The sequence below is a fragment of the Mytilus californianus genome, unplaced genomic scaffold (genome assembly GCF_021869535.1).
Source record: "Mytilus californianus isolate M0D057914Y unplaced genomic scaffold, xbMytCali1.0.p SCAF_5, whole genome shotgun sequence".
NCBI lineage: Eukaryota > Metazoa > Mollusca > Bivalvia > Mytilida > Mytilidae > Mytilus > Mytilus californianus.
In genome coordinates this window covers 91,913,508-91,939,487 of record NW_026262701.1, presented here as the reverse complement: position 1 = coordinate 91,939,487, position 25,980 = coordinate 91,913,508, and the positions used below count along the sequence as shown (strand labels likewise).

The 25,980-nt window shown below is 32.6% G+C and overlaps 1 protein-coding gene across 2 annotated transcripts in view; it reads left to right on the top strand.

Moving 5' to 3' along the window:
• The window catches only part of LOC127703272 (ETS-related transcription factor Elf-1-like), a 34,807-nt gene extending 17,301 nt beyond the window's left edge, over positions 1-17,506 (top strand). For both annotated transcript variants that reach the window (XM_052207789.1, XM_052207790.1), the window contains exons 2-4: positions 8,833-9,093; positions 9,754-9,822; positions 15,475-17,506. In XM_052207789.1, coding sequence (XP_052063749.1) covers positions 8,838-9,093; positions 9,754-9,822; positions 15,475-16,022 — 873 coding nt within the window. In that variant the 5' untranslated portion in view covers positions 8,833-8,837 and the 3' untranslated portion in view covers positions 16,023-17,506. The remainder of the gene's footprint in view (positions 1-8,832; positions 9,094-9,753; positions 9,823-15,474) is intronic.
• The last annotated feature ends 8,474 nt before the right edge of the window (positions 17,507-25,980 follow it).

Genomic DNA, 25,980 nt, shown 5'->3' with positions numbered 1-25,980 from the left:
TTTCTTGGATCAATCATAATTGTTTTTTTTTTCATTTAACATTCTCATGTTGGAAAGCAAATTTACATAACACATTGCTCATCCCAGATCCAACTTTTAACGCCTCTCTCCTACAGTGACGTCATTCTTTTAAAACTGACCTTAAACCGGTTGTTATCCGTATTCAAGACTCCTATAAAAACATCATGGGTTCAATAGATTCGTTGTTATTTTACTGTAAAATCTGTTTTGTTTTCAACAAGAAAAAAATTCCTGAAAATATATTTGTTTTTAGTTTTTTTTTTCATGTTTTTGACTCGCGCGTTTTTATTCTGACTTTGGTATCTTCCGCCTCTTTTTCAGGCAACCAGGAGACAATAGTTTCCCAATTTTCTAACCGTCCAATTTTCTTAAATAAATAAGTTAAAGTCAATTTTCGCTGTTTTGTTTATGTCCTTTTGGTGTACAAGCTTGTACACGTTTTATATTTTTCACTTTTTGACTATAAAAACATTTGGTTTCGAGATTATTCCAGAAACAAGTGTTGTGCGAACATGGTTTACTAATGTTGTTTTTTCAAATGTTGTACTTCTAATGTCAGTATTTCTAATATTGTATTTTTAACTAATGAAAACAGCAGGAGCCAAATACTGGGACACTTAACTATTCATTATATAAGGATTCAGGTCCGGAAGAATTACATGCTGGTATAGGATTGCGTGAATTCAGTTTATTTTCATTTATCGCCATCATCAGTAACATTTGGTAGCATTTGTGGTGCTTCTTTAAAAAAAATCTGTCAAGAAATAGTAAATACTTTTAGGTTTCATTCCTAAATGAGATAACTATTATATCCATGATCACCGACATTTTTATATAAAAGTAAGAAGATGTGGTATGCTTCAACTATTCACCAAAGTCCAAATGACGTAAAACGTAAAAGAACCTAGGAGCAACTGTACGGCATATAACAATGAGCAAAACCAGTATCTTGTATATAGTTAGCTAAAAAGGCCCCGACATCACAAAATGGTACTTATTAATTTCTCTGACAATTTTACATATTTTTTCATTAAATGTTTATTATTAGATATTAACTGAGTTAATTTCATTGTATTCAAAAAAAGGTATTTTTCATACAAGTTTTAATTTTGAGAAGGGTTTTTAGAGAGGTGATACATGCAAGTTTACCGATGTCAAGGTAAAATGCAAAAAAGAAAAAGAAAGCAACCATCCCCTCCCTCAAAAATAAAAACAAAAAACAAAAAACAAATAAAACAGCAAAACAAAACAAAGCAAAACAAAAACGAAAAAAATTGAATAGGAAAAGAATGAAAAGAACAACGTTAGGCAGGAATTGCAAATTACGTAAGAAGAAACGAATTGTTAGGGTAATCTAACTTCGACTTTGTATAAAAAGGAGGTGCGGTATGATTGCCAATGAGACAACTATCGGGCAGAGATCAAATGACTTGAATGTAAGCAATTATATAGGTCACCTTAAGACCTTCAATAATGAGCAAATTCCGTACTTCATATTTCAGCTATAAAAGGTTCATATAATGAATAATCATGTCCAGTTTTTAAAACCTTATGTCTTGCATATTGAGAGAAATATAAGTCTACAGTGTACATGTTACACATATTTCGAATAATTTAAATACTAGAATGTAACCTATCTGACTTATTTAATCTTTAGACACCATTTGTAAATTTTAATCAAGTATCGAATAATTTTGGACAGAGTAATATTATATGGGTTGTACATATTGCATAAAATCTAAAGTTACACACTTTTTTAAATGTGTCTTTGTTCTTTAGCCGAAGAACGAAAACTGTGTAAACTATGGAATACTCTAATTACATTTATTTATTAATACAATATTAAAAATCCGAAATGATCCATAGGTCAAAGTATTAAATTGATAACAGAAAAATTGAACATATAACGCTTTGTTAAGATATTTAAGAAAAAAATGACACTTGCAGAAATGTTAAAAGTGAAACCGCATATGGAGGTGTACGGATTCGTGTTTTAGTCCAGGAAAACGTGATATATTCATCAGTTGAAATTAGCTTTACAGTAACTGTGAGTACTCTTTGATGAGTAATGTGTGTTTTTTTCTCTTTCCTTTTGGTAGTAGATTTAGGGCAATCTCTATCCAACTGATTTTTTACAAATTGTCCAAATAACAGACGACAACAACAGTGTATCGAGTCTATAAAAGTTGTGATTAAATAAAACAAAAACAATAAAAGGTCTCCTATCCACACCTAATTATCCAAATAACATGTCTATACCATCATCATGGGTCATGCGATAGAATAACATGTTTAAACCATGGTCATGCGATAAATATTCTGATGTTTTTTGGTTATTTTTGTCTTTGTGTAACTGTTTTTGTCTCTGTAAGAATCTTTTCATATTTTTGTTTAATGACATTCCATTGGCTGTTATATAGGAGGATGAGCATACAGGTGGAAATATAACGAGTTACGATAGAAATTAAAATAAAACTTCAGCCTGACACTAACCGACCGCTTCTCCGAATTTATGGGACAAGACGATTGTTAAATTTGATTTTATTTAGGTAATGATCGACAAAAATAAACAATGTATTATTGGTAATAAAATATCATGGATAAAATGACTTGTTGTTATATTATAGATCATCCCACTCTAGCTCCTTGTGTCACCATGAAAACAACTGACTCTATTCATGTGCCTATCCAAACTCAGGAACCTCGTCAATGGTTATCTTATGTGTTATCTTGATGTTCTTTTTTGTTATTTGGATAATTTGGTGTGGATAGATCTTTTATCGTATTTATTTTATTTAATCACAACTTTTATAGACTCGAAACCATATAGAGCTTGACCCATGGTATAGACACATGTCTATAAATGAAGACTACACTTCTGATGTCTTTTGGTTATTTTTGTCCTTGTGTAACTGTTGTTGTCTCATTGACGTGTACCCCACATCTCCTTTTATGCATGATCATTACGTAAGTCTCTGTGAGAATCTTTTCCTGATTAATGATATTCCATTGTCTTTTATATTGGAGGATGAGCATACAGATGGAAATTTATTTAAAAAAAACACACCAGATAGTTATAGTTGACGTCACGAAACCTTTAGTAAATGTACTTTTATGTACAGTAGTTGTCGTCTGTTTATGTAGTTCATACGTGTTTCTCGTTTCTCGTTTTTATATAGATTAGACCGTTGGTTTTCCCGTTTGAATGGTTTTACACTAGTAATTTTTTGGGGACCTTTATAGCTTGCTGTTCGGTGTGAGCCAATGCTCCGTGTTGAAGGCCGTACCTTGACCTATAATGGTTTACTTTTATAAATTTTGACTTGGATGGAAAGTTGTCTCATTGGCACTCATACCACATCTTCCTATATCTTTTTAAAATAGAATACTCTAAATATTTAAATGTGTTCCGTGTTAATGTTTTAATTGATTTTGGAATACAAGTAGATCTCATAACGTTTCATAAATATATAACAAGGTAACTGTGCTAACCCACTCGACGCACTGTTTATGAACTATGTGCAATTCCGATTTTTTTCATTGTCGACTTTGTCGTTTTAAATTTAAGACTGATGATTTTTCAAGATCTGCTGCTAATTTTTCAATCGTTCTATTAAACTACTTTTCTCCGTTCGCAGTATAGTAGAAGCTTAGAATATAATTCTGTTTGGTGCTACCCTTTTTAATCAATATACAGGTGATATCTTTTGGATAGATATGCATAAGATAAATAACTTGTGCACAAAAAGAAAATGTTTTCATTTAATAATTTAAATTTGTTAAGCTTTGCTATATTAGGGAAGATAACTCAGAAAATAATTGTCCATAACGGAATGAAAAATGCAGAGATAATACATGTACCCACATCAAACAAGTGCCCTTACAAACAACGGTTTTAAAGTAATTTGCCAAATGCTTAACGAAACCTCATTCCAAGTACTTATGTATATTCTTTTAGGCTTTAAAGTTACGGAGAAACTCCTTTTTCTAGCCGGGCCGATATAATTGAAAAAAATCCGTCTGTTTGATTAAAAGCCACTCTCTTCTTAAAAAAAGTATTAAGACATTTGATTTCCCCAAACCTTTACAACGATATTCCCCATTCTAAACATGAATACAGACTGAAAAAATGGTCAACATTTATTTCTTTAAAATGTACCACCAACGTACCACAAGGAAGAGACAGTTTAAAATGTGTACACTACACTTATAGTCTATGATTCTGGCAAAACCTTTATGAACTGACATTAGGAAGACATTTACCATTCCTTTCCAACTTTATTCACCTTTGGAATTTATTGGCGTTTTGTGTTATTCAATTCTTTAGTTTTAGGAGAGTGTTTTGTGAATTGTTGTTTGCCACGGTCTATATTTTGTTGTGTTTTTCTTCATTTTTTCACAAAGAAATAAACACATTTTTCTAAATATTGTGATAACAACATCAAAAACAGAAAACTATCCTCATTGTGTTTACAGAACAATAACAATAATAATGAAAATAAAGGGGTGACAATAAAACTTCACGAAAACCTTTTTACATATCAGTAAAATAGAGAATGGAAATGGGGAATATGCCAAAGAGACAACAACCCGACCAACGAGCATATAACAGCCGAAGGCCACCAATGGGTCTTCAACGCAGAGAGAAAATCCCGCACCCGAAGGTGGTCCTCAACTGGCCCCTAAATAAAATTGTGTATTGAAGCGTAGACTAGTCAGACTATACCAATCCTATCAAAGTAAAATCCTAGTTTGTCGTTTGCTACGCGCAAGGAGTCCTTTGGACTGGGTATTTATGACTAATAAGACTATAATATTATAACACAATTTCCACATAGAGTTTACCTTATTTTCAATCCATTTCCATGTCATATAGATACATTTTTCTTATTATGAAATTATGTTCTTCCCAAACATTTCACACTCAAATGCATATCAATAATAACTTTTGATAGTAAATGCTTGTTTCCCCAAAACTGAAGCGCCAGAACCTATAATTTTTTCCAAAAAAATTGATGAATAAAACATTATCTATAGAGAAAGACATCATTTAAGAAAATGCTGTTATTTTGAATTTCATCGTCGAAATATCATTATTAGAATATGACTTTATTGCACTTAGTACCACTGATAAATGCTACAGTACTTTTATCTGGGTACATAAATATCAGTATATCTATTTCACAAAATTAATTATTCGTTGTAAATGAAAAGACATGTTCTTTATTTTAATAGTACTGTTTTTCAGAAATATAACGCTAAAATATGATATAAATAATCTCAATTAGAGTAAGGAAACAGGATGTGCATGATAGAAATGTGTTGATTTAAATGTTAATTGTATAAACTTCAACACTGTATCCTTTCAAGGCTGTAGTTTATGAGATATATATGTTGAATTAATTATTCATCTAATAGTACGGAAGCAAAAAAATAAATGGAATAAAATACGGAAAAGAAAAGAAATGATTTAACCACAATAATTGAATGTCATATATCTAAAAACAAAATGGATAAGACCACTTCTTCCTATATTAATTCCAAAATAGGCCCATTTAAATAAAGTTTTATATATTTACTCAAAATCACGATATCACACTATGATGTCTTTAAAATAATATGTCGGATTTCTGAATGAATATGTAAACACATTATAAATACAGGCGCGGATCCAGGATTTGATGTTAAAAAAATTATTTTATCATAGGATTTATTGATTGTTGGTTGCTTAACGTCACGTGGCAAATGTTTCATGCATGTTTAGGACGAACGATATATAGACCTCTTGGACAAGTGGTATTCAATTTCCCGTAGTATTACCAGCTTGCAAACACGCTATCTAAAAAAAATATTGATTTATCTTCATCTTGACTTGACTGTAGTTCATCTACAGTGACCTCTAGACTGCCAACACTATGATTGCAAGTTCGAACCTCGCTCGTGGCAAGGTCTTAATTGACTAGGACTGTCAGTTTTCCTGCCGATGGTCGATATATAGGTTTTCCAGCATTCTCCACCAACAAAAAACTGTGTGCAATGATATAGTCAAGTTTACTGAAAGTGGCGTTAAACACAATAAATCAAACAATCGTCGCGAATTTCTATAGATTACTTTTTCATCAACACATACTGTTGCTTTTAAAGCACAGGCACTTGTCTCTGAAATTGTTTTCCCCTATATACCTTATTACCGGTATGTGTTATATTAAGGTATTATAAAAGGAAAACAATAATTTCATAGAAAAGTGCCTGTGTTTTTAAAAAAAGGTAATCTACCAGAAATAACTTAATCAGTCGACAGATTACACTTGACGGTTGTATGCATCTGCTTAACATCAGATTACACTTGACGGTTGTATGCTTCTGCTTACCCTCATATTACACTTGACGGTTGTATGCATCTGCTTACCCCGAGATTACACTTGACGGTTGTATGCATCTGCTTACCCCCAGATTATACTTGACGGTTGTATGCATCTGCTTACACCCAGATTACACTTGACGGTTGTATGCATTTGCTTACCCCCAGATTACACTTGACGGTTGTATGCATCTGCTTACCCCCAGATTACACTTGACGGTTGTATGCACCTGCTTACCCCCAGATTACAATTGACGGTTGTATGCATTTGCTTACCCCCAGATTACACTTGACGGTTGTATGCATCTGCTTACCCCCAGATTACACTTGACGGTTGTATGCTTCTGCTTAACATCAGCTTATTTTTTATTCATTTTCCATTTAGTTGTACTAGTCCTATATGACTATGGCGGATACTGCAACAGTTATAGAAATTTTACCAAAGTGAAAAGGATTTCAAAATTATTCCTTTTTTTAAAACAAAATGCGGGACGTAGTTCAAGTATCTGTATTCATAAAATGTTGATTATTCGAAACACTAAGTTTTTTCCATTCCAGGCTATTAGACCGTAGCAAGATTTGACAATATCTTGTTGGAATTGTTTTTTTTTTTGCATTAAAGCCCGTTTGTTGCCCATGAAAATAAAACTTTGGAGATCTATTTCAAATTTGCGCATTATGTTTGTAAATGCATAAGGTCAAAAAAATGAATTACACAAGATTTTTTATGATCTCACGTCACACTTACGTCATTATATGCACCTTTTTCATGAAAACAAAGAAAACTGATGAACTTGTGAAGTCTTTCATCCATATTTCCTTCGTGGAAACATCGTGTGCAGTCAAAAAACAACAAAATAGTTTTAGATACTGTATACTTTATCATAGCTATATTATAATCTCATCAAATACAAAGTTAATTCTTGGGTGCGCATGTACTTTTCCAATCCAAACTATTATACATAAAAAACTGATGAAAAAACACGGAAAATCAAATTTGACAAATGAACAGATTTTGTCAAGGGTAGTTGCCATGATAACTCTTTATATGTGAAACTTGTTATTTAGTTTTTAAACACCTTGTACCTTAATATAGTTAGGACAAATTATTGAAATATAAGGTTACTTTTTAATTTGCACGAATATTTGGGCCAAATAAGGGCATTATTGCCATTACCCCTTTATTGAATTTTAAATTCCCTATTAGAACCAGTAGATAAACATAAAATTACAAGGTCACGAGATATCTATCTGCGTTAAAACATATAATTTAAATTTTTTCATATTTTTCATCAGTACTATCATTTTTATTTCGAAACAGGGCTTTCTATCTTTTAAAAAATTTAGCATTTATAGCAATTTTTGATGTCTTAAAATCATGACTTCAAATGAGAAATGCTCAACTCCAGTCTTTGGACTGCTTTCTTGTGTATTTTCAATAAGACATTAGGAATAATTATATGATAGTATCTATTGAATTAAAAACTAAAAAGAAGCTTTGTTTGCAAATATAAGTTATTCCGTACAGTCTGTCCTAAATGGATTGCTTTTAAATTTGCACTTAAAGATTTGGGAAACCCTCGATATATTCTATAGCTTTGGATTTCCAGTTGAGCTATATTTAGATTTTAAAAACTGCGATTCGTGAATACATTAAACGACTCTGGGACCCTTAAAATCACCGAAGAATACCCATTTGAAGTATGATATAGGCGGCTCCAGTCTTCCTATACCAATAAACACAAACACCGACTTATCACAGTCATATCTTTTTTGACATTTGTGATCACATTTGCGGTTTCTATTGTTTGCTACAGATAATGCAGTAAATCGTTTACCCTTAAAATAAAATAATGAGGTGTATTGAAGCGAAATGACGTCTAATTTTTCACAGGTGCATTTATCTAGGCCGAGTGTATATCTGAGCCTAGATAAAAACTCAGACACAAGTACACAGCTGTTGACAGAGGATGTGATTATACATGCACTTTTCTTGGTTGTTTATATATAATTCTACCTACACACTGTTGCTGGTGTACTTTTGCTTGTCCTATTTTAACACCTATATTAAGCCATGAATAAATTATAATAGATTTTCCAAGACGAACCTTTTGTATTTACAAACAACCGATTACGTAGAAGCTGGCTATATATAAAAAAGGCTTGCAGTTTAATAAAAACCAAATCTTTCATCTTCTTGCTTGACGTAACAGCTTAACATTAATACCGGGTTTTCTTAAATTTTAATTCTATTGTTTTCAACGATATTGTGTCCTTGTCTAAATCTGTCATGTACGTAATGTAAATGTTGGGACAATTTTGGTCTTGGAGTATAGTAATTTGAAAATCAAAAATAATTACTGCTCATAATATTTGGATTTTTTTTATCTTCACGATTATCGCAGATTCTACTCAATTTTGGTGCTCTAATTATTGCTATCATTTTACAGACAAAATGATAAGTAGTATTGAGAAACGAGGAGATAGCTGTGTCAACCTTCAATTACCGTACCTGCCACCGTTGTTACAAACAGGCATCGAGGATACAATGGCAAATCACAGAAAAACACCACCAACATATGAGGAACATATGCAAAGATCACGGTCACTGTCTGGTGGAAGCAATAGTGTAGATCAGGAAGATCAATCTAGTATACTCACTGATATCATGGAATGTATTGGTTCTGATAAACAAATTACACCTTCCAGTGGTAAGCTTTTTTGCACAATTACACTTTTTCATCTTTGATATTACATCTGCTTACACGATTTAGTTTTAAAAAAAAATCAAATGGTGCATATAATCATAATATATATAATACATGTATATAAAAACACAGATAGCCAACAATGAAAATTCTAAAGAGAGAAAGCATCCCTTCCCCCCAAAAAACAACAAAAAAACCCAGAAGTAGAAAAAACAAACGAACAAAATAAAATGAATTAAAATGAAAAACGTAATAATTTAAAAAAGTGCGTAATTTTCCTGAAGTAAGTGCGGCATGCATATCGATTGATTGATAACATAACAAGTACCGTATTATTTGTAATTTGATATTTATACACAACTTGACTCGAGTTGATTTAGAGCTTTTAATGTTTTTAGCATCTATAGATGTTTTTTATTTATTGCATTGTTACATTGTGTTGTTGGATTGTTGTCTGATTGAAAAGAAATATCTAACATTTCCTTTCATTCAAATGGAATTGACAATGAAACTTCCCTTTATTGACCATTTAGAAAACCCTAATAACATACATCAGTTAACTTCTAAGTACATGTACATGTACTTGTTTTGTTTTTGTATTTGGTCTTTCGTTTTCTTTTACATCTGAGTGATATCTGTATGACAATCTATTAACACTTTCAGATAATCCAGAATCGATTGACGGAACAAGCGCGAAAGAAAATTTGCAACAATTAGCATCGTTATTAGCAGGTATGTTTGTGACGTCAACCCTTTATCATTATGACGGAGATATTCTCTTGAAATAGAAAAAAAAATGTTATACATGTTCAATTGTGTTGGGGTTTTCATTGAAAGGTATTCATTTAAGGTCAGGTACTTATGAGCATCAACATGCGCGATACAGATTTTTTGTTTCATCTACAAAAAAAGAAATAGTGATATCTTGATATTAAATCTACGGAAGCCGATAAGGGCCATTCAAAAAAAATTTTTTATGTCGTAATTACGACATAACATGTCGTAATAACGACATCACTATGTCGTAATTTCGACATAACATGTCGTTATAACGACATCGCTATGTCGTTATAACGACATCGCTATGTCGTAATTTTGACATAACATGTCGTTATAACGACATCGCTATGTCGTAATTTCGACATAATATGTCGTTATAACGACATCGCTATGTCGTAGTTTCGACATAAAAAGTCGTTATTACGACATAGCTATGTCGTAATAACGACATCGCTAAATATATAAAAGAATATGTATTATGATTGCCAAGAGACTAAATGACACAGAAATAAACAACTATAGGTCATCATAATGCCCTCAATAATGAGAAAAGCCCCCGCATCGTCAGCTATAAAAGAGGGACGAAAGATACCAGAGGGAGAGTCCCCGAAATGACAGCTGTTTAACAATTTAATTCAAACGAGTGAAAATAACGGTTTTAATAATGTACAAACAAAGACCGAAACACGAATATGTAACACAGCAACAAATGACAACCACCGAATTACAGACTCCTGACCGCTATCTGATAATAACGACAACCTTATAGATTAACTTTTCACTTTTTGAAGCGATAGGAATTTCAAAATGGTCGCCAGTAAAGGCAAAGTTTGTATCGTAAACAAATTCATTTTTTTTTTGAGAATATTGAACACTTTATGCAATCAAGCTTAATTAAAGTTATTCACTAGCACCTCAGACTTGCACATACTAGAACTTTATTTATAATCAAGTCAAATGAGACCCAGTTGAATAGGGGAGCAATTCAAGCTCCCTGGAGCCTCTAATTATGTTTATGGAATTGCAGGTTCTGAATAAGATGAATTTTAAGCTTTTCCCAATAAAGACTATGTTAAACTTTGGACTCATAGTGCTCAGACCCACGGATCTCTGTACCTTCATTTGTACACACTTGAATCTTAATGTACTACTGAGGCTTGATGCAAATTATAACTGCATTGCTATTGTTGGTTCTTAATGAAATTCTTCAAGCGTCCTCCCCATTGAAGCCCTATTAAAACTTTATACCCCAAGTTCTTTTAACCACTGTTCCCTAGGACAACTATTCCTACAAACTTAGAGGGTGGGTTGGGATCCCGCTAACATGTTTAACCCCGCCACATTCTTAATGTATGTGTCTGTCCCCAGTCTTTAATTTACATATTTGTTTTTCGTTTATTTTTGTACATAAAATAGGCCGCTAGTTTTTCTCGTTTGAATTGTATTACATTTGTCATTTCGGGGCCTTTTATAGCTGACTATGCGGTATGGGCTGTGGTCATTGTTGAAGGCCGTACGGTGACCTATAATTGTTAATTTCTGTGTCATTTGGTTTCTTGTGGAGAGTTGCGTTTTTGAACAAACCAGCGTATCCCAAAGCCTTGATAACCTCTGTAGGCCCCAAATAAGACGAAAAAACATCAAAATTGGAAAGAAAACTGAAAATAAATGGTTTCTAACCTCAGGGATATTAACCCTTGGCATGCTGAATTGTTATCAGAAATTGTCTAAATTTCGAGTATTTGTAAAAATATGCAAATGAAATGCAAATGAGCTGTACCCTGATGCTGATGCATACTGATTGCATTAAATCTAAGATAGCCAAGGGTTAATATCCCTGAGGTTAGAAACCATTTTTTTCAGTTTTCTCTCCAATTTTGATGTTTTTTTTTCGTCTTATTTGGGGCCTACAGAGGTTATCAAGGCCTTGGGATACGCTGGTTTGTTCAAAAACGCAACTCTCAACAAGAAACCAAATGACACAGAAATTTACAATTAAAGTCACCGTACGGCCTTCAACAATGATCACAGCCCATACCGCATAGTCAGCTATAAAAGGCCCCGAAATGACAAATGTAATACAATTCAAACGAGAAAAACTAGTGGCCTATTTTATGTACAAAAATAAACGAAAAACAAATATGTAAATTAAAGACTTGGGACATACACATACATAAAGAATGTGGCGGGGTTAAACATGTTAGCGGGATCCTAACCCTCCTCTTAAGTTTGTAGGAATAGTTGCCCTGGGGAACAGTGGTTAAAAGAACTTGGGGTACAAAGTTTTAATAGGGCTTCAATGGGGAGGACGCTTGAAGAATCTCATTAAGAACCAACAATAGCAATGCAGTAATAATTTGCATCAAGCCTCAGTAGTTACTGTACATTAAGATTCAAGTGTGTACAAATGAAGGTACAGAGATTCTTGGGTCTGAGCACTATGAGTCCAAAGTTTAACATAGTCTTTATTGGGAAAAGCTTAAAATTCATCTTATTCAGAACCTGCAATGGAAATGCAGGACTTCATAATTTACACAAATCTGTACATGTCAAACATAATTAGAGGCTCCAAGGAGCTTGAATTGCTCCCCTATTCAACTGGGTCTCATTTGACTTGATTATAAATAAAGTTCTAGTATGTGCAAGTCTGAGGTGCAAGTGAATAACTTGAATTGAGTTGATTGCATATAGTGTTCATTATTCTAAAAAAAAAGATGAATTTGTTTCCGCTACAAACTTTGCCTTTACTGACAACCATTTTGAAATGCCTATCGCATCAAAAAGTGAAAAGTTAAACTATAAGGTTGCCGTTATTATCACATAGCGGTCAGGAGTCTGTAATTCAGTGGTTGTCATTTGTTGCTGTGTTACATATTCGTTTTTCGGTCTTTGTTTGTACATTATTAAAACCGTTATTTTCACTCGTTTGAATTAAATTATTAAACAGCTGTCATTTCGGGGACTCTCCCTCTGGTATCTTTCGTCCCTCTTTTATAGCTGACTATGCGGGTGCTTTTCTCATTGTTGAGGGCATTCTGATGACCTATGGTTGTTAATTTCTATGTCATTAAGTCTTTTGGCAATCATAATACATATTCTTATATATATATAGCGATGTCGTTATTACGACATAGCTATGTCGTTATTACGACATAGTGATGTCGTAATAACGACATGTTATGTCGAAATTACGACATAGCGATGTCGTTATAACGACATGTTATGTCGAAATTACGACATAGCGATGTCGTTATAACGACATGTTATGTCGAAATTACGACATGCTATGTCGTAATTACGACATAATTTTTTTTTTGAATGGCCCTTATCGGCTTCCGTATTTCGGGGACTCTCCCTCTGGTATCTTTCGTCCCTCTTTTATAGCTGACTATGCGGGGGCTTTTCTCATTGTTGAGGGCATTCTGATGACCTATGGTTGTTAATTTCTGTGTCATTAAGTCTTTTGGCAATCATAATACATATTCTTATATATATATAGCGATGTCGTTATTACGACATAGCTATGTCGTTATTACGACATAGTGATGTCGTAATAACGACATGTTATGTCGAAATTACGACATAGCGATGTCGTTATAACGACATGTTATGTCGAAATTACGACATAGCGATGTCGTTATAACGACATGTTATGTCGAAATTACGACATGCTATGTCGTAATTACGACATAATTTTTTTTTTTGAATGGCCCTTATCGGCTTCCGTATAAATCAGTCTATGCTACTACTTTAAAAAAAAACTCAATGAAGAAAGTGGAAATTCAAAATTAAAAATTTTCTAAAGAGATAAAAACTCATTTTAACAATATTTGAAGAACATATGCTTTTAAAATTTCAAACTATTTAATTTATTTCTACAAAGTTTTGTTGTATAAATTTTACCTCGGAACGTAAGTGCGCACTACACAATTGTGTTCATATATTTGGGCGGGTACCAAGTACTAGTATTATGTTTATTTTTGGGGTATAAACTTGTTTTGCAACCGTCTGTTGATTTTTTTCAGTGACTATGTACTACAGTTTCCAATATTTGTATGATAGTATTTACATAATAATTCATTAATTTCTACAATCATGGCAATCGAATAATTTAAGAGTTGCTGGATGAATTAGAAAATATGTAGACTGGTATAATTTTGAGACAATATAATCTTATTATGCCGATAAGTTTTTTCATGCACCATCATAAAGATAAAGAGGTGCGGTATGAATACCAATGAGACTTTCTACCAGAGACCGAAGGTCGAATGTAAACAACTATTGGGAACAGTTCGGCCTTCATCAATGAGCATTCCTGTTCGGATATTTAACCATATCTAAACAACTGTTTAGATATTTATTCGTTATGAGATTATACCCCAGTGGCGTAGCACCAGTGTAGCATTGTAAGCATGTGCTTACAAATAATTTTATAAAACATAATTTTTCAATAAGAATTTTACTATAATCGTTCAGCTTATGAAAGGGAGGGGGGCCGCCTCCCCAAGACCCTCTGCTTACAATTTGTTTTCTATAAACCCGATGATAAAACATAATTTACTAGTTAACACTTTTTCTTAAACACGGACTTGGTGAGCTACTCAAACAGACACGGCTTCCACCGCCTCATTTTTAGACTTATAACTCGAATTTGACATAAGCGGTCCTCTCAGTACCAGAATATATGACAAACGTCACAATTTTAATTTTGACATTATAAATTCCCCCGACCTTAGCAGCAATATACCAACTTCACCTGCATATGGGATAAACATTTCCCAACTCATTCGGTATTCAAGAGCTTGCAGCTGCAACTCAGACTTTATAAAACGTCACCAAAGTTGATGAACCAGTGTTCTGTCAAAGAACGTCTCGTCCTTTTTCTAAACAAAAGTTTATCGGAAGATACCTAGACCTTGTTGATAAATATTTAGTATCAACTTCACAAATAATACATGATGATCTTGAAGTATAGATTCTAGGTACTGACGTTGTTTATCATCTAAATTACGTGTTATAGTGCTCTTTTTATGTGTCTTCGTATATTTTTAACCTTTACTGTTTAGTCCATTTTTGGTAATATCCTTTTGGCGTGGCTCGGTATTTATACATCCCGCCATTGTGTTATTGTGCTATGGTCATTTTTTGTATTCTTGTCTTTCATTTTTGCTTATGTGCTTTGTCTTTAGAGTGTCTATATATATATTTGTTATTTTACTTTATTCAACTGAATGTAACAGCTAAGTATACTCAATGTTGATTGACTGGTTGATTTTTCACGATTTTTAATGCCACTTTCAGCACTGTTGGCTAATTTGTGGTGGTCAGTATGGAGAGAACCATCGATCTTTTGCAAGAAAACCGACAATTGATAAAAAATCCAATGGACAATCACTTCATTAGCTCTGTCTGTGGTTCATTTTTTCTCAGCCATAAATACACTAAATTTGTTTAAAGAAATATTGCCTAGGTTATTTATGTTAATTAATTTAAAACTACAAATTTGATCAAAGCTATACACACATAGAGCATTAACACTTTTAAGTATAATCATACTGTTTAAGTAATTAATATTCATTTTATTATTAATTATTGGTTTTATAGGCAGTGGTCAAGTTCAGTTATGGCAGTTTTTACTCGAACTTCTTACAGACACTAAGAACTCTTGCTGTATCAAATGGGAAGGATGTACTGGAGAGTTCCGAATGACAAATCCAGAGGAGGTCGCACGTCGGTGGGGACGACGTAAAAATAAACCAAACATGAATTACGACAAGCTAAGCCGAGCTCTCAGATATTATTACGACAAAATGTTTCTGACAAAAGTCCAAGGAAAAAGGTATACCTACAAGTTTAATTTCAGATTGTTACTGCGAGCAAACAGATATTTATGTGATGAGGAAAACTCAAGCGAATGTACAAGTAGTGACTACAGAAACTTTATTGAATCGTCCCCTCCCCCAGTATACAGTGCACAGTCGTGTATAGGAACAACACAGGATCACTATGGATTTAATTCTATGAATGGCAATCTTCAATTATACTCGGGCTACAGTACAGAAATGGACTATTTACAGAGAAACTGGTGTCTGCCAGAAAACCAAGGTTTTCAATATCTACCCTTTTCTGCACAAAACAACTGTTTACCATAGCAAATGACGTACATTTGTTTCTTTTTATTATGAAGAAATAAAGCTATGAAGAAAATATATTGCATGACAGTTTCGAAATGATTGTTCAAAGAACGATAATTGCATTTACTTATGTCATTTGTTTATGTGGTGCAATACAATAAGCTGAAAGACAGTCTAAGATAACTTTCGCTTGATGACGTGTACAAATGGCAGTTTTGGCATTTACTATCCCATCTAGTTTGGTACTAGATTTAGTCGAAAGTGGAACAAGCCTTTATTTGTTTAAAAATGTTCCCTACGTTTACTTTAGTTAGAACGTTACCTAGAACTAGAATATAAGTGCCAAACAGATGCAATTAAAGACAATTTAGAACAGGAACAGGTTAATCGGCTATCCAAAATGTTTGAGCGTTCAGGGAAGACGAAGAGAAGTTCGTCATACACAGGAAATTTAGTATAATATATACATGTAATAAAATTAGTGATGTTTTCCGTTAGTGAAATTGTCTTTTAGAAAGGCAAGCTGATTTCAAAAATGGTGCTCTATGTACTTTGTGACAATTGTACAAGGAACATATCAGTAATCTTTTGGATACACGAGAAAATGTTAGATAAATAATCTTTTTCATAAATTTAAAGCAATATAGACTTAACATTTAAAAAGATAAAGGTAAACTATATCCCGGTATTGCGCACAAAGCAATATCGCTCGCAAATGGCGATGTTGTAGTAAAACAGATCTAAGATGAATGTTTTTTTATTTTAAAAGTTTAATCCTACAATCAAAGGCTTAGTGAACGAACATTGGTGACTTCTGTCATTCGAATAGTGGTTGTACTTACTGGTGAAATATTCTTCTTTAATTATAACATTCACAAGTATTAATGCAATAAGCCTGTATTCCAGATATATTTTTGTAGATATATAATCCAGAAGAGACATAACTTATAGTTTCCTTTTATAACCAGATTTTAGCAATAATGAATTCTAAGGATGGGCAATTTGTCGAACATGTCCTAGAAACGATGCAGTATAAACGCAACACATATATTACAACAACATTGATGATTTATTCAATGTTCATTTGTGTAAAGGATCAATCTTTTGTGATATTGTATGCATTATTTGAAAAATTGAGTAGCGTGTGATATATACAAAATATTTTTTAAATCATTGATTTATGAAATTAATGTAGTAAAATTGTAGTTAGATTTAAGAATGAGCACGCATGTAGAAAATCATGTTGTAAATTATTATACAACATTCAATGGAGGATAAAGAGTATATATATTATGTAAAAAATCCTTTATGGTTTTTAAGAAACCGTAAGTAAACATTGTTCATATAGAAGGGTGTAAATGATTATAAAATGTGAATCACATGTAAGTTGATTGATATAATTGTTTTTGTTACAAGTCAGTTTCACATCATGATCTCATAACATTTATTGTACATTTTTATCTGTGTGAAAATACATTTATATAAAATATTTTCTTTACGAATTTCTGTAGTCTTTGTCAATTATAAGATCCGAGTTTCCATCTTGCATATGAAACCATATAGACACCTTTGTTTGTCGGAAAGGTATAGAAAGGTACAGTTGGCGCAGGTGCAGGTTAACACATTCAAATGTTCATACTTTATACATTTCATTTTGATTGATTAGTTTGGATTTTATTACTGCTTTCCTTCATTCCTTTGGTCAATATGCAGGACAAACCATAAGTAAAGCCAACAAGAAAAAGACAGAAGGAAGAAATATGGAACGCCGACACTGTCTTATTATGACATTTCTCATTATATGATGTTCATTTGCCATTATATGATGTCATTCTACCCTTATATGATGTGCAAATGACATTATATGATGTGCACTTATCCTTATATGATGTACACTTGTCATTATGTGATGTGAACTTGTCCTTATATGATGTACACTTGGCATTATATGATGTGAAGTTGTCCTTATATGCTGTCCAAACACATTTATATGAGGTGCAAACATCTTTATATCATGTCCAAAATTCATTAAATGATGTGCTTTTTCCATTATGTTATGTGATTGAGTCCTTATATTATGTGATGCTTTCCTTATACGATGTAGAAACGGCATTATGTGATGTACAATCACCTTTATACGATATGCAATCACCTTTATATGATGACAATTTGACATTATCTGATGTGCAAATTATATTATATGATGTGCAAATTATATTATATGATGTGCAAATTATCTTATATGATGTGCAAATGGTCTTATATGATGTGCAAATTATCTTATATCATGTACAGATGTCTTTATATTATGTGCAAACTTCTTTATATGATGTGAACTTATCCTTATGTTATGTGCTAACATCGTTATATGGTGTGGTTCGGTTTACATCCTTATATGATGTCAGAACATCATTATCATGATGTTGAAACATCATTATGATGATGTGCATTCATCGTCCTGATGGTCAATGAACATGATTACGATTAAAGCGATTACTCACTACGTCAGAACTGATTCCGATCTGCTTCTGCGGAGTAACAATAAATCAGGCTCAAATTTTTAGCTGTCGTTTGGAAAATGGTTGAGATTTAAAAAGAGATAAACCTTGGCATATATTAGTACCTCGTTTTAAGATGTAAAAAATCACACCTGATATTGTTGGAAAAATGTCAAAATATATGAATTGCAACGTTTTGTTTTAATCGACTGGTCTAAAATAATAAACATACGGAGTCTGCAATAATGAACATACGGTTAAAATTATTAAATTTAAGACATAATTCTTTTATTTCATGCTCTATGCTCATTTTAACAAGGGAGGGCATTATATTTGTCAATTTCTGTACACCATAAAAAAAATAATCTATAAGAAGTTAATACACGAATATCTAGTATGTACATTAATGTAAATTTTGCCTTGCTGATTATTTTAGTTGTTCGAGTTTCTCTTTATATATTCTCAAGATAGACACAAAAGAATGGGAAAAAAATTAAATCGGACTTTGATAGGGTAATGGCTTATATAAGGGACCAGTCATTTGTAACCCCAAAAAGAGGGATAGGAAGAAATAAAAGGTGGATTCAATTTTATATAGTTATAGATTTGCGGTATAATGTTATGGCGATGTCTTCAAAATCCGTAGGCATCAATTTTTACGCCTGGTTCCGCTCGCCTCAATTGTTAAAACCTGAATCCTTAGTTTCAACAATTTCACTAGCAGAAAATTTTTCATCTGAAGCTAATATCGAATGAAGGTGTGGTAAATATTAATGAGATCATAACCGGCAAATCCAAATTAAGTTCGTGAAGTCGCAAACAACTTCCACACTTGAAGTTCTAGATTCACTACTGACGCAATATTTTAAACTTATAATGCATTTAGAAACTTAATTGGGAAGAAGGGGGGGGGGGGGGGTGAAATTTATAGGTCTTTGGAAAAGGGGGTATTTATTGACTGTTTTTCCTTCTTCAAGGTGTAGACTTGAAAAAAAATAAGAGAAATTCCACTGTTTCCTCACACGTCCCCACCCCAAAAGAAAGAAAATTACCATAATTATTACTTATTTATTTATTTTAACATTCCGATGTATTGTTACCTAAGAGATTTCTACTTACGTAGCTTTCGTTTTTGACTGGTAACCGATTTATAAGTTTATTTCTTCAATGAATACTCGTAAAATTTTTTTTTTTTAGATCACAGATTAATAATATATAATTTGTACCACAACAATATAATAGTTATTACGGTGAGGTTGAATTCCCGAACATTTATTCATCATCCACGCACGAACTTGTCTCAGAAAAAAAATATATCTCTGTACATTAACTTTACTTTCAGGTACAGATATGATTTTTTTCTGGGACAAGTGCTTGTGACAATCCACAAGAATTTGCGGTCATCCGATGATCAGTACTTCACTACTTTGATTATATCTGTTCTTGTCTATACCAGTTTTCAAGAAAAGGTTTCTCTATAGATAAGTTATCAAGATAATAGCCAATAAAACAACAAAACTCTGAAGAGCCAAAATTGCCCAAAAAGGACCTTTACTATAGAGTTTACTCAGACACATTGCACTAATTTTTTTTTAAATCTATTATAGTTTCCAGGATAAACGCAAAATATTAAAAGCCGCTGCCGTAAATCTTCACTTTGAAAAATTCAAAATACAACTCTCTATCTGTAAGAGAACAACAGGTCTCAGTAAACAATAAATAAATGCAGTGTTTAAGTTCATTTAGACACCAATCTGATTAGATTACAGGTATTGTGTGTTCAAGCTTTGCTTACGCCGATCTGAAAACGCTCAATTCAAGACCATTGGGATTCTCTGGTTTTGTCGGATTGATCCACACCTTCAAAAATATGAAGGCTGAAATTTTATTGGCTGATGTAATATTAACCAGGACAGAAAGTAAAACGAAGTGTTGTCAGATCCTTGTAACCAAAGCTTAGACAGATGATCTGTACAATTATATATTAATCATTTGTTAGACACCGACTGTAGTGTGGGTAGAAGCACGTGTATTTCCTTGATGGACTTTAATAAAAAAGAACACATTACCGAAAAGGATCAAAATGAGTATACAATGAAAAAAATCCCATCTAATCGGATGAAAAAATAAAATCCAAAACACTTCACCAGGAATCAACCCCTCTGTATTTCAGAAACCGTTGACGCCACTCCAAATCTGTTGTCATACTCAAGTTGCAGAATTTTATTAGCAATTAAAAAAATCTCCATTAAAATAAACAATCTGTATATACAAATATGTGAACATTACCCAACCTGACCATTTCGCATTTCGCAGGCAGTACGTGGACTAAGCATGCGGTCTCCACATTTGAATATTTTGGCTTTTTCTGTGGAAAAAAGATTGTTTCAAAGACAAATTAAGGGAGTACAATACACTACATGTATACGTCATATCACAAATATTTCCGACTTTGTATGGTTTTGTAGGAGTAAAACTACATTATACATCTTAACATTTATATTATTCAATAACATTTTATAAAACAAACAATCTCGCCATATTATGCACGAGTAGATAATTTTATAGCTATTGTTGTGAAATATTTTTAAAACTGACTGTGAGTTCAATGGTGCATTTTGCAATGAATAGAAATAAGAAGATGTGGTATGAGAGCCAATGAGAAAACTCTCCATCCAAGTCATAATTTGTAAGAGTAAACAATCATAGGTCAAAGTACGACCTTCAACACGTAGCATTTGATTAACCTAAATAGCAAGCTATAAAGAGCCTCAAAATTTGTTTTATCATATTTTCGCCACAGCTGCAAATTTCTCCAATTAGGTCCTGTATTAATTGATCTTAATCTCCCTCCGAAATGTTTGAAACGTTGATTTTGTTAAATTGCATTGTCTCATTTTTCCTATTAATTGCACTCTCGCTAGCGATAGACACATATTTGAGCTGGGTTTATAGTTTACAGAAGCAGATCGGAATCAGTTATGACGTAGACAGTAATCATTCTAATCGTAATCATGTTCATTGACCATAACGACGATGAAAGCACATCATATAATGACGTTTCGACATCATAAAATGAAGTAAACCAAACCACATCATATAAGATTACAAGCACATAATTTAATGACACAACCACAGCATATAAAGATATTTGGACATAATATAATGGTAACTGCACATCATATAATGATATGTACACATCATATAAGTATATCTGCACATCATATAAGTATATTTGCACATCATATAAGGATCTTTGCACATAATATAAGTACATTTGCACATCATATAAGAATGTTTGCACATCATATAAGAATGTTTGCACATCATATAAGTACATTCGCACATCATATAAGTACATTTGCACATCATATAAGTATATTTGCACATCATATAAGTATATAAGCACATCATATAAGTATATATGCACATCATATAAGTATGTTTGCACATCATATAAGTATATATGCACATCATATAATGATGCTTGCACATCATATAATGATGTTTGCACATCATATAAGGATGTTTGCACATCATATAAAGGTGTTTGCACATCATATAATGACAATTGCACATCATATAAAGGTAAATGCAAATCATATAATGAAAATGGTCATAACAAGACAGTGTTGGCGTTCCATACAGAAACAAATAAAGAACAATTCATACGGTTGCGAAAAGATGACTTGAAAATGTATGTTGATTATTTATTGAAATATGATTCATTTAGTGTTATTTTTTTCGTCTCCTACAAAGGTTTTTTTCAATCAGTACAACACATTTCCTACACCAGATCAGACTGAAACATCATATTATGCCTAAAAGACGGCGGATTTGTTTCGTTTAGCATAGCCTAGAGGATAGTTTACCTGTGAGGCTGATTATATTCCAGTTACGAAAACCAATATACCTACTACTGTTCAACGCAGTTGAATTTAAACTAAATTAGCCTCTACAGTCGCTGTAATAGATGGTTGAAATTGCTTTGATACAATTAAACACACACACACACACACATAAAATATAATTGCAAACATGGATACATATTTGTTATGTTTTGTTGGCGTGTAAATCAACAACATTGGCATTCCGATTGGAATGAAATGTGATACTCTTCTAAAATTATTCAAATTCGGCAAACGTCTGTAAGGAACTTCTTAAGTGGAATAGGAAAAGGTTTACATTCTTTAACTACATGGTCCGCTAACTAAATGATGACTGTCTTCAGTTTCACTAAATAATTCCAAGTTTTACACTTATGTTCATCGCGTATATCACTCTGAACATGAAATTAATGAATGTCAAAGATAAGCTAGGTCTGCTTTATATCTGAAATAACACATAGAAATTGACGGTGGAGATCTGTTGAGAATATAACTTCACGACGGAATAGATGACGTCAATTGTTCAAACGAGAACTTTCAATAGTTATGTAGCTTTTATTCTAGTAGCACCTTCATAATATTGTATCTTACATTTTGTACGATATCCCAGAGTTTTTGTTTCCTATATCGGGATGTCCTTGGTGAAAGTTGCTGCTAAGAAGGTAGCATCTAGATGCTAAATCGTAAAGTCTTTAAAAAAATGCTGGCTTATCACGGTTTTATGGACGCCATCAGTATGTTACTTACTCGTTACGAAAAATCTAGCACAAATGACAACGGAAATGTTCCAAATTGTCATAACCTCAAAACCATCCCCCTTTTTTGTTGATGACTATCACCGAATGAGACATAACATCGGTAATTTATTTGTCATGAGCAGTACAAATGTGACACTATGGTGGAACATGTATTGCGTATTCTTTCGAAACATATGAGTTCACTTCCGGGTTTAGTAAGGTTCGTGTTCTCCCTTTAATTTTCTGTGTAGTGTTTTGTGGTCTTTTTGTAATTTCTCTTTTGGTAATGTTGTTTTCTTTCAATCTTCGACTTGTAGTTTTGATTATCTCCCAACATTTTATTTTTCAAAATCTGTCTTAGGTTTTTTCTTTCGTAAGGAAAGCATTACAATTACCTGTACTCTGAAACTTACAGTCAGTTGTTAAAAAGCAAAGTGAATTGAACTTGACCACCGATATCGATATAGAAAGGATTATAGTATAAATAATGTTTGACCACCTATCATTGGCATAATTTTGTTCGACGTAAAACCTACAGTCATTGTAGAGTAGATCGCAGTTTGATAGCTGTTTGCTTTAAAGACAGTGGCAAATAGTTCATGCATATTTAAAACGAGAACAAATAAACAATCAATCTAAATAAATACGTACAATGTATAAAGTTGGTCGGCATTTATGTGGGCGTGGAATTTGGATTACCACTGGAAAAAAAGTTTGTTGGCTGATAAAATTTTGCCCTGTAACTTGTCATCAACGGACCCATTAAAGTTTGTCACAAGAGTTCTGTCTGATGGGGAAGATCAGGTAGTGTGAGAAGCTACACCGATGGAAATAAATCACTTGTTAATCTTTTTCTGAAAAAATATATTCTGTGAATCAACAGTGACGTGTGTTGAACTCAAACCACAACACTGTTAAGTGTTGGATTATGCTGAGATTTTGTTTAACACTTAAAAATCCATTTTGTATAGAGATTCGGGCCTAGATTTACAATTTGTTATATCGTTCGATTTTAAGTTTCAGATTAAGGTTTTCCCTAATCGCTGGAGATTTATTAATCAATAAATCAATACATTATACTAAAAGTACAAGGATGTTGCATTTGCACATATCTTAAACGACTGTACTAAATTGTATTATAATCGAAACAATGCAGCATCTGTGACAAAATTGGTATTCTTTCTTTTGTTCATTGAATTGTTAAATCTGTCTTATTGACCATTTTATTCTCTTATAATAAATTACGTTTAATGCTTCTTTATTTATCACTTTATTTTGATTCATATCCGTAATACATTTTCCTTATTATTGATAGGATTAAAAATCTTGAGAGTTCTGGATTTGTTTTTATTTTACTGCTATCTCTATTGTACAGGCCACAGTGTTGTCAAATTCTCATCTGCAATGTTTAAATACAAAAATAAGGAACTGTGTTGCAATTGTCAATAAACTAGCTCTCTGCTTAGACAACAAGAGTAAAAGTAAATGTAAGTTGATTTGATTGATTTAGGATTGTTAACACGTCAAGTTTAAAATGTTCCTTGATTTAAGTTGGTCGACCGAGGTTACACTATACGTTTTGTGTTCCGTTATATAATCTCTATCAGTTTGATTTTATTCTCGTTAAATTTCGGTTTATATTACAATGTTAAGTTTTGAAATCTACGTTATAAATCTTATATTTAGATTTAAATTTTAACTATCTTCAAAAATGTTTACAACATCTACAAGTTAATACATATTCCAATTTACATAAAAACTGTCTGTTACTGCAAATATCGTACTCGAGGTGATTCTGAACATGCGGAATAAAGTGGATACTTGCCACTTGTTGAAAAAGAGAGGCGAAAGATACCAAAGGGAAATTAAGACTCATAAGTCGAAAATAAACTGACAACGCCATGGCAAAAAAAGAAAAAGACAAATAGGTTTGAAGGTTTGCAGTAATCTCTAAATGCCTTTATTGGTTTTACTCTTGGTGTTTTTACTACTGCCCCATTGACAATTATTCCACTCAATTTAAAATAGTTTTACGAGGAATATTCATTTGCTACGTTATAATGATATCGTCTACCATGTACATGTAGCTTTGTTTTTGAGGGTTGCAATACTTAATGTTTTAAAAAGGAGGTTTATGGATTGAAATTTGTTTGCGGTTTTACTTTATAATTTGTTCTGAAGAAATGAAACACTGAGGATGGTGTTTACTAAAAAATTTAGTTTAGCCAGCAACATGTTGATTTGACTTACCCAAGTCAGGTTGTCTCTGGGGGCTTTTTTTGTGGGCATATTGCTATTTTGTGTTGATGTCAGAGTCAAATAGAATTTTACACTTTATAAATTTCGGTAGTCTGAAAGGCTTTCCTGGATTTACTTTCACCAGCACCTGGAACGCTCAAAGCCAAAAATTTGGGGTATATCTTTTGAATTCATCTACAACTTGTTAATGCTCAATTCGAATTAGAAAATTTAAAGGACATTGTCAACTTCGAAGACCTTACGGCTACCTCTGGATTTCTATTTTTTTTTATCTTGTGTTGTTTAGTTGCTGTCGCATTGTTATTTAACCAGCTGGTTTTATTCATATTTATACATGCATGTATCTTGCAGCGTTCCCTCGTTATAAACAGAATCAAGCTGATGTAAGCTTTATAGTTCATTTTAATACTTTATCGTGAAAATAAAAGTTTGTTCGTTCACCTTAATTCCCTTGCCATTCTATTTGACGTTTTTCAAATATTGGATCATCGCAAATCTTCTTATGAATTTCTTCCGTGCAATGATCGTGTAAATAAAAGTTCGTTCACCTTGATTCCCTTGCCATTCTATTTGACGTTTTTCAAATATTGGATCA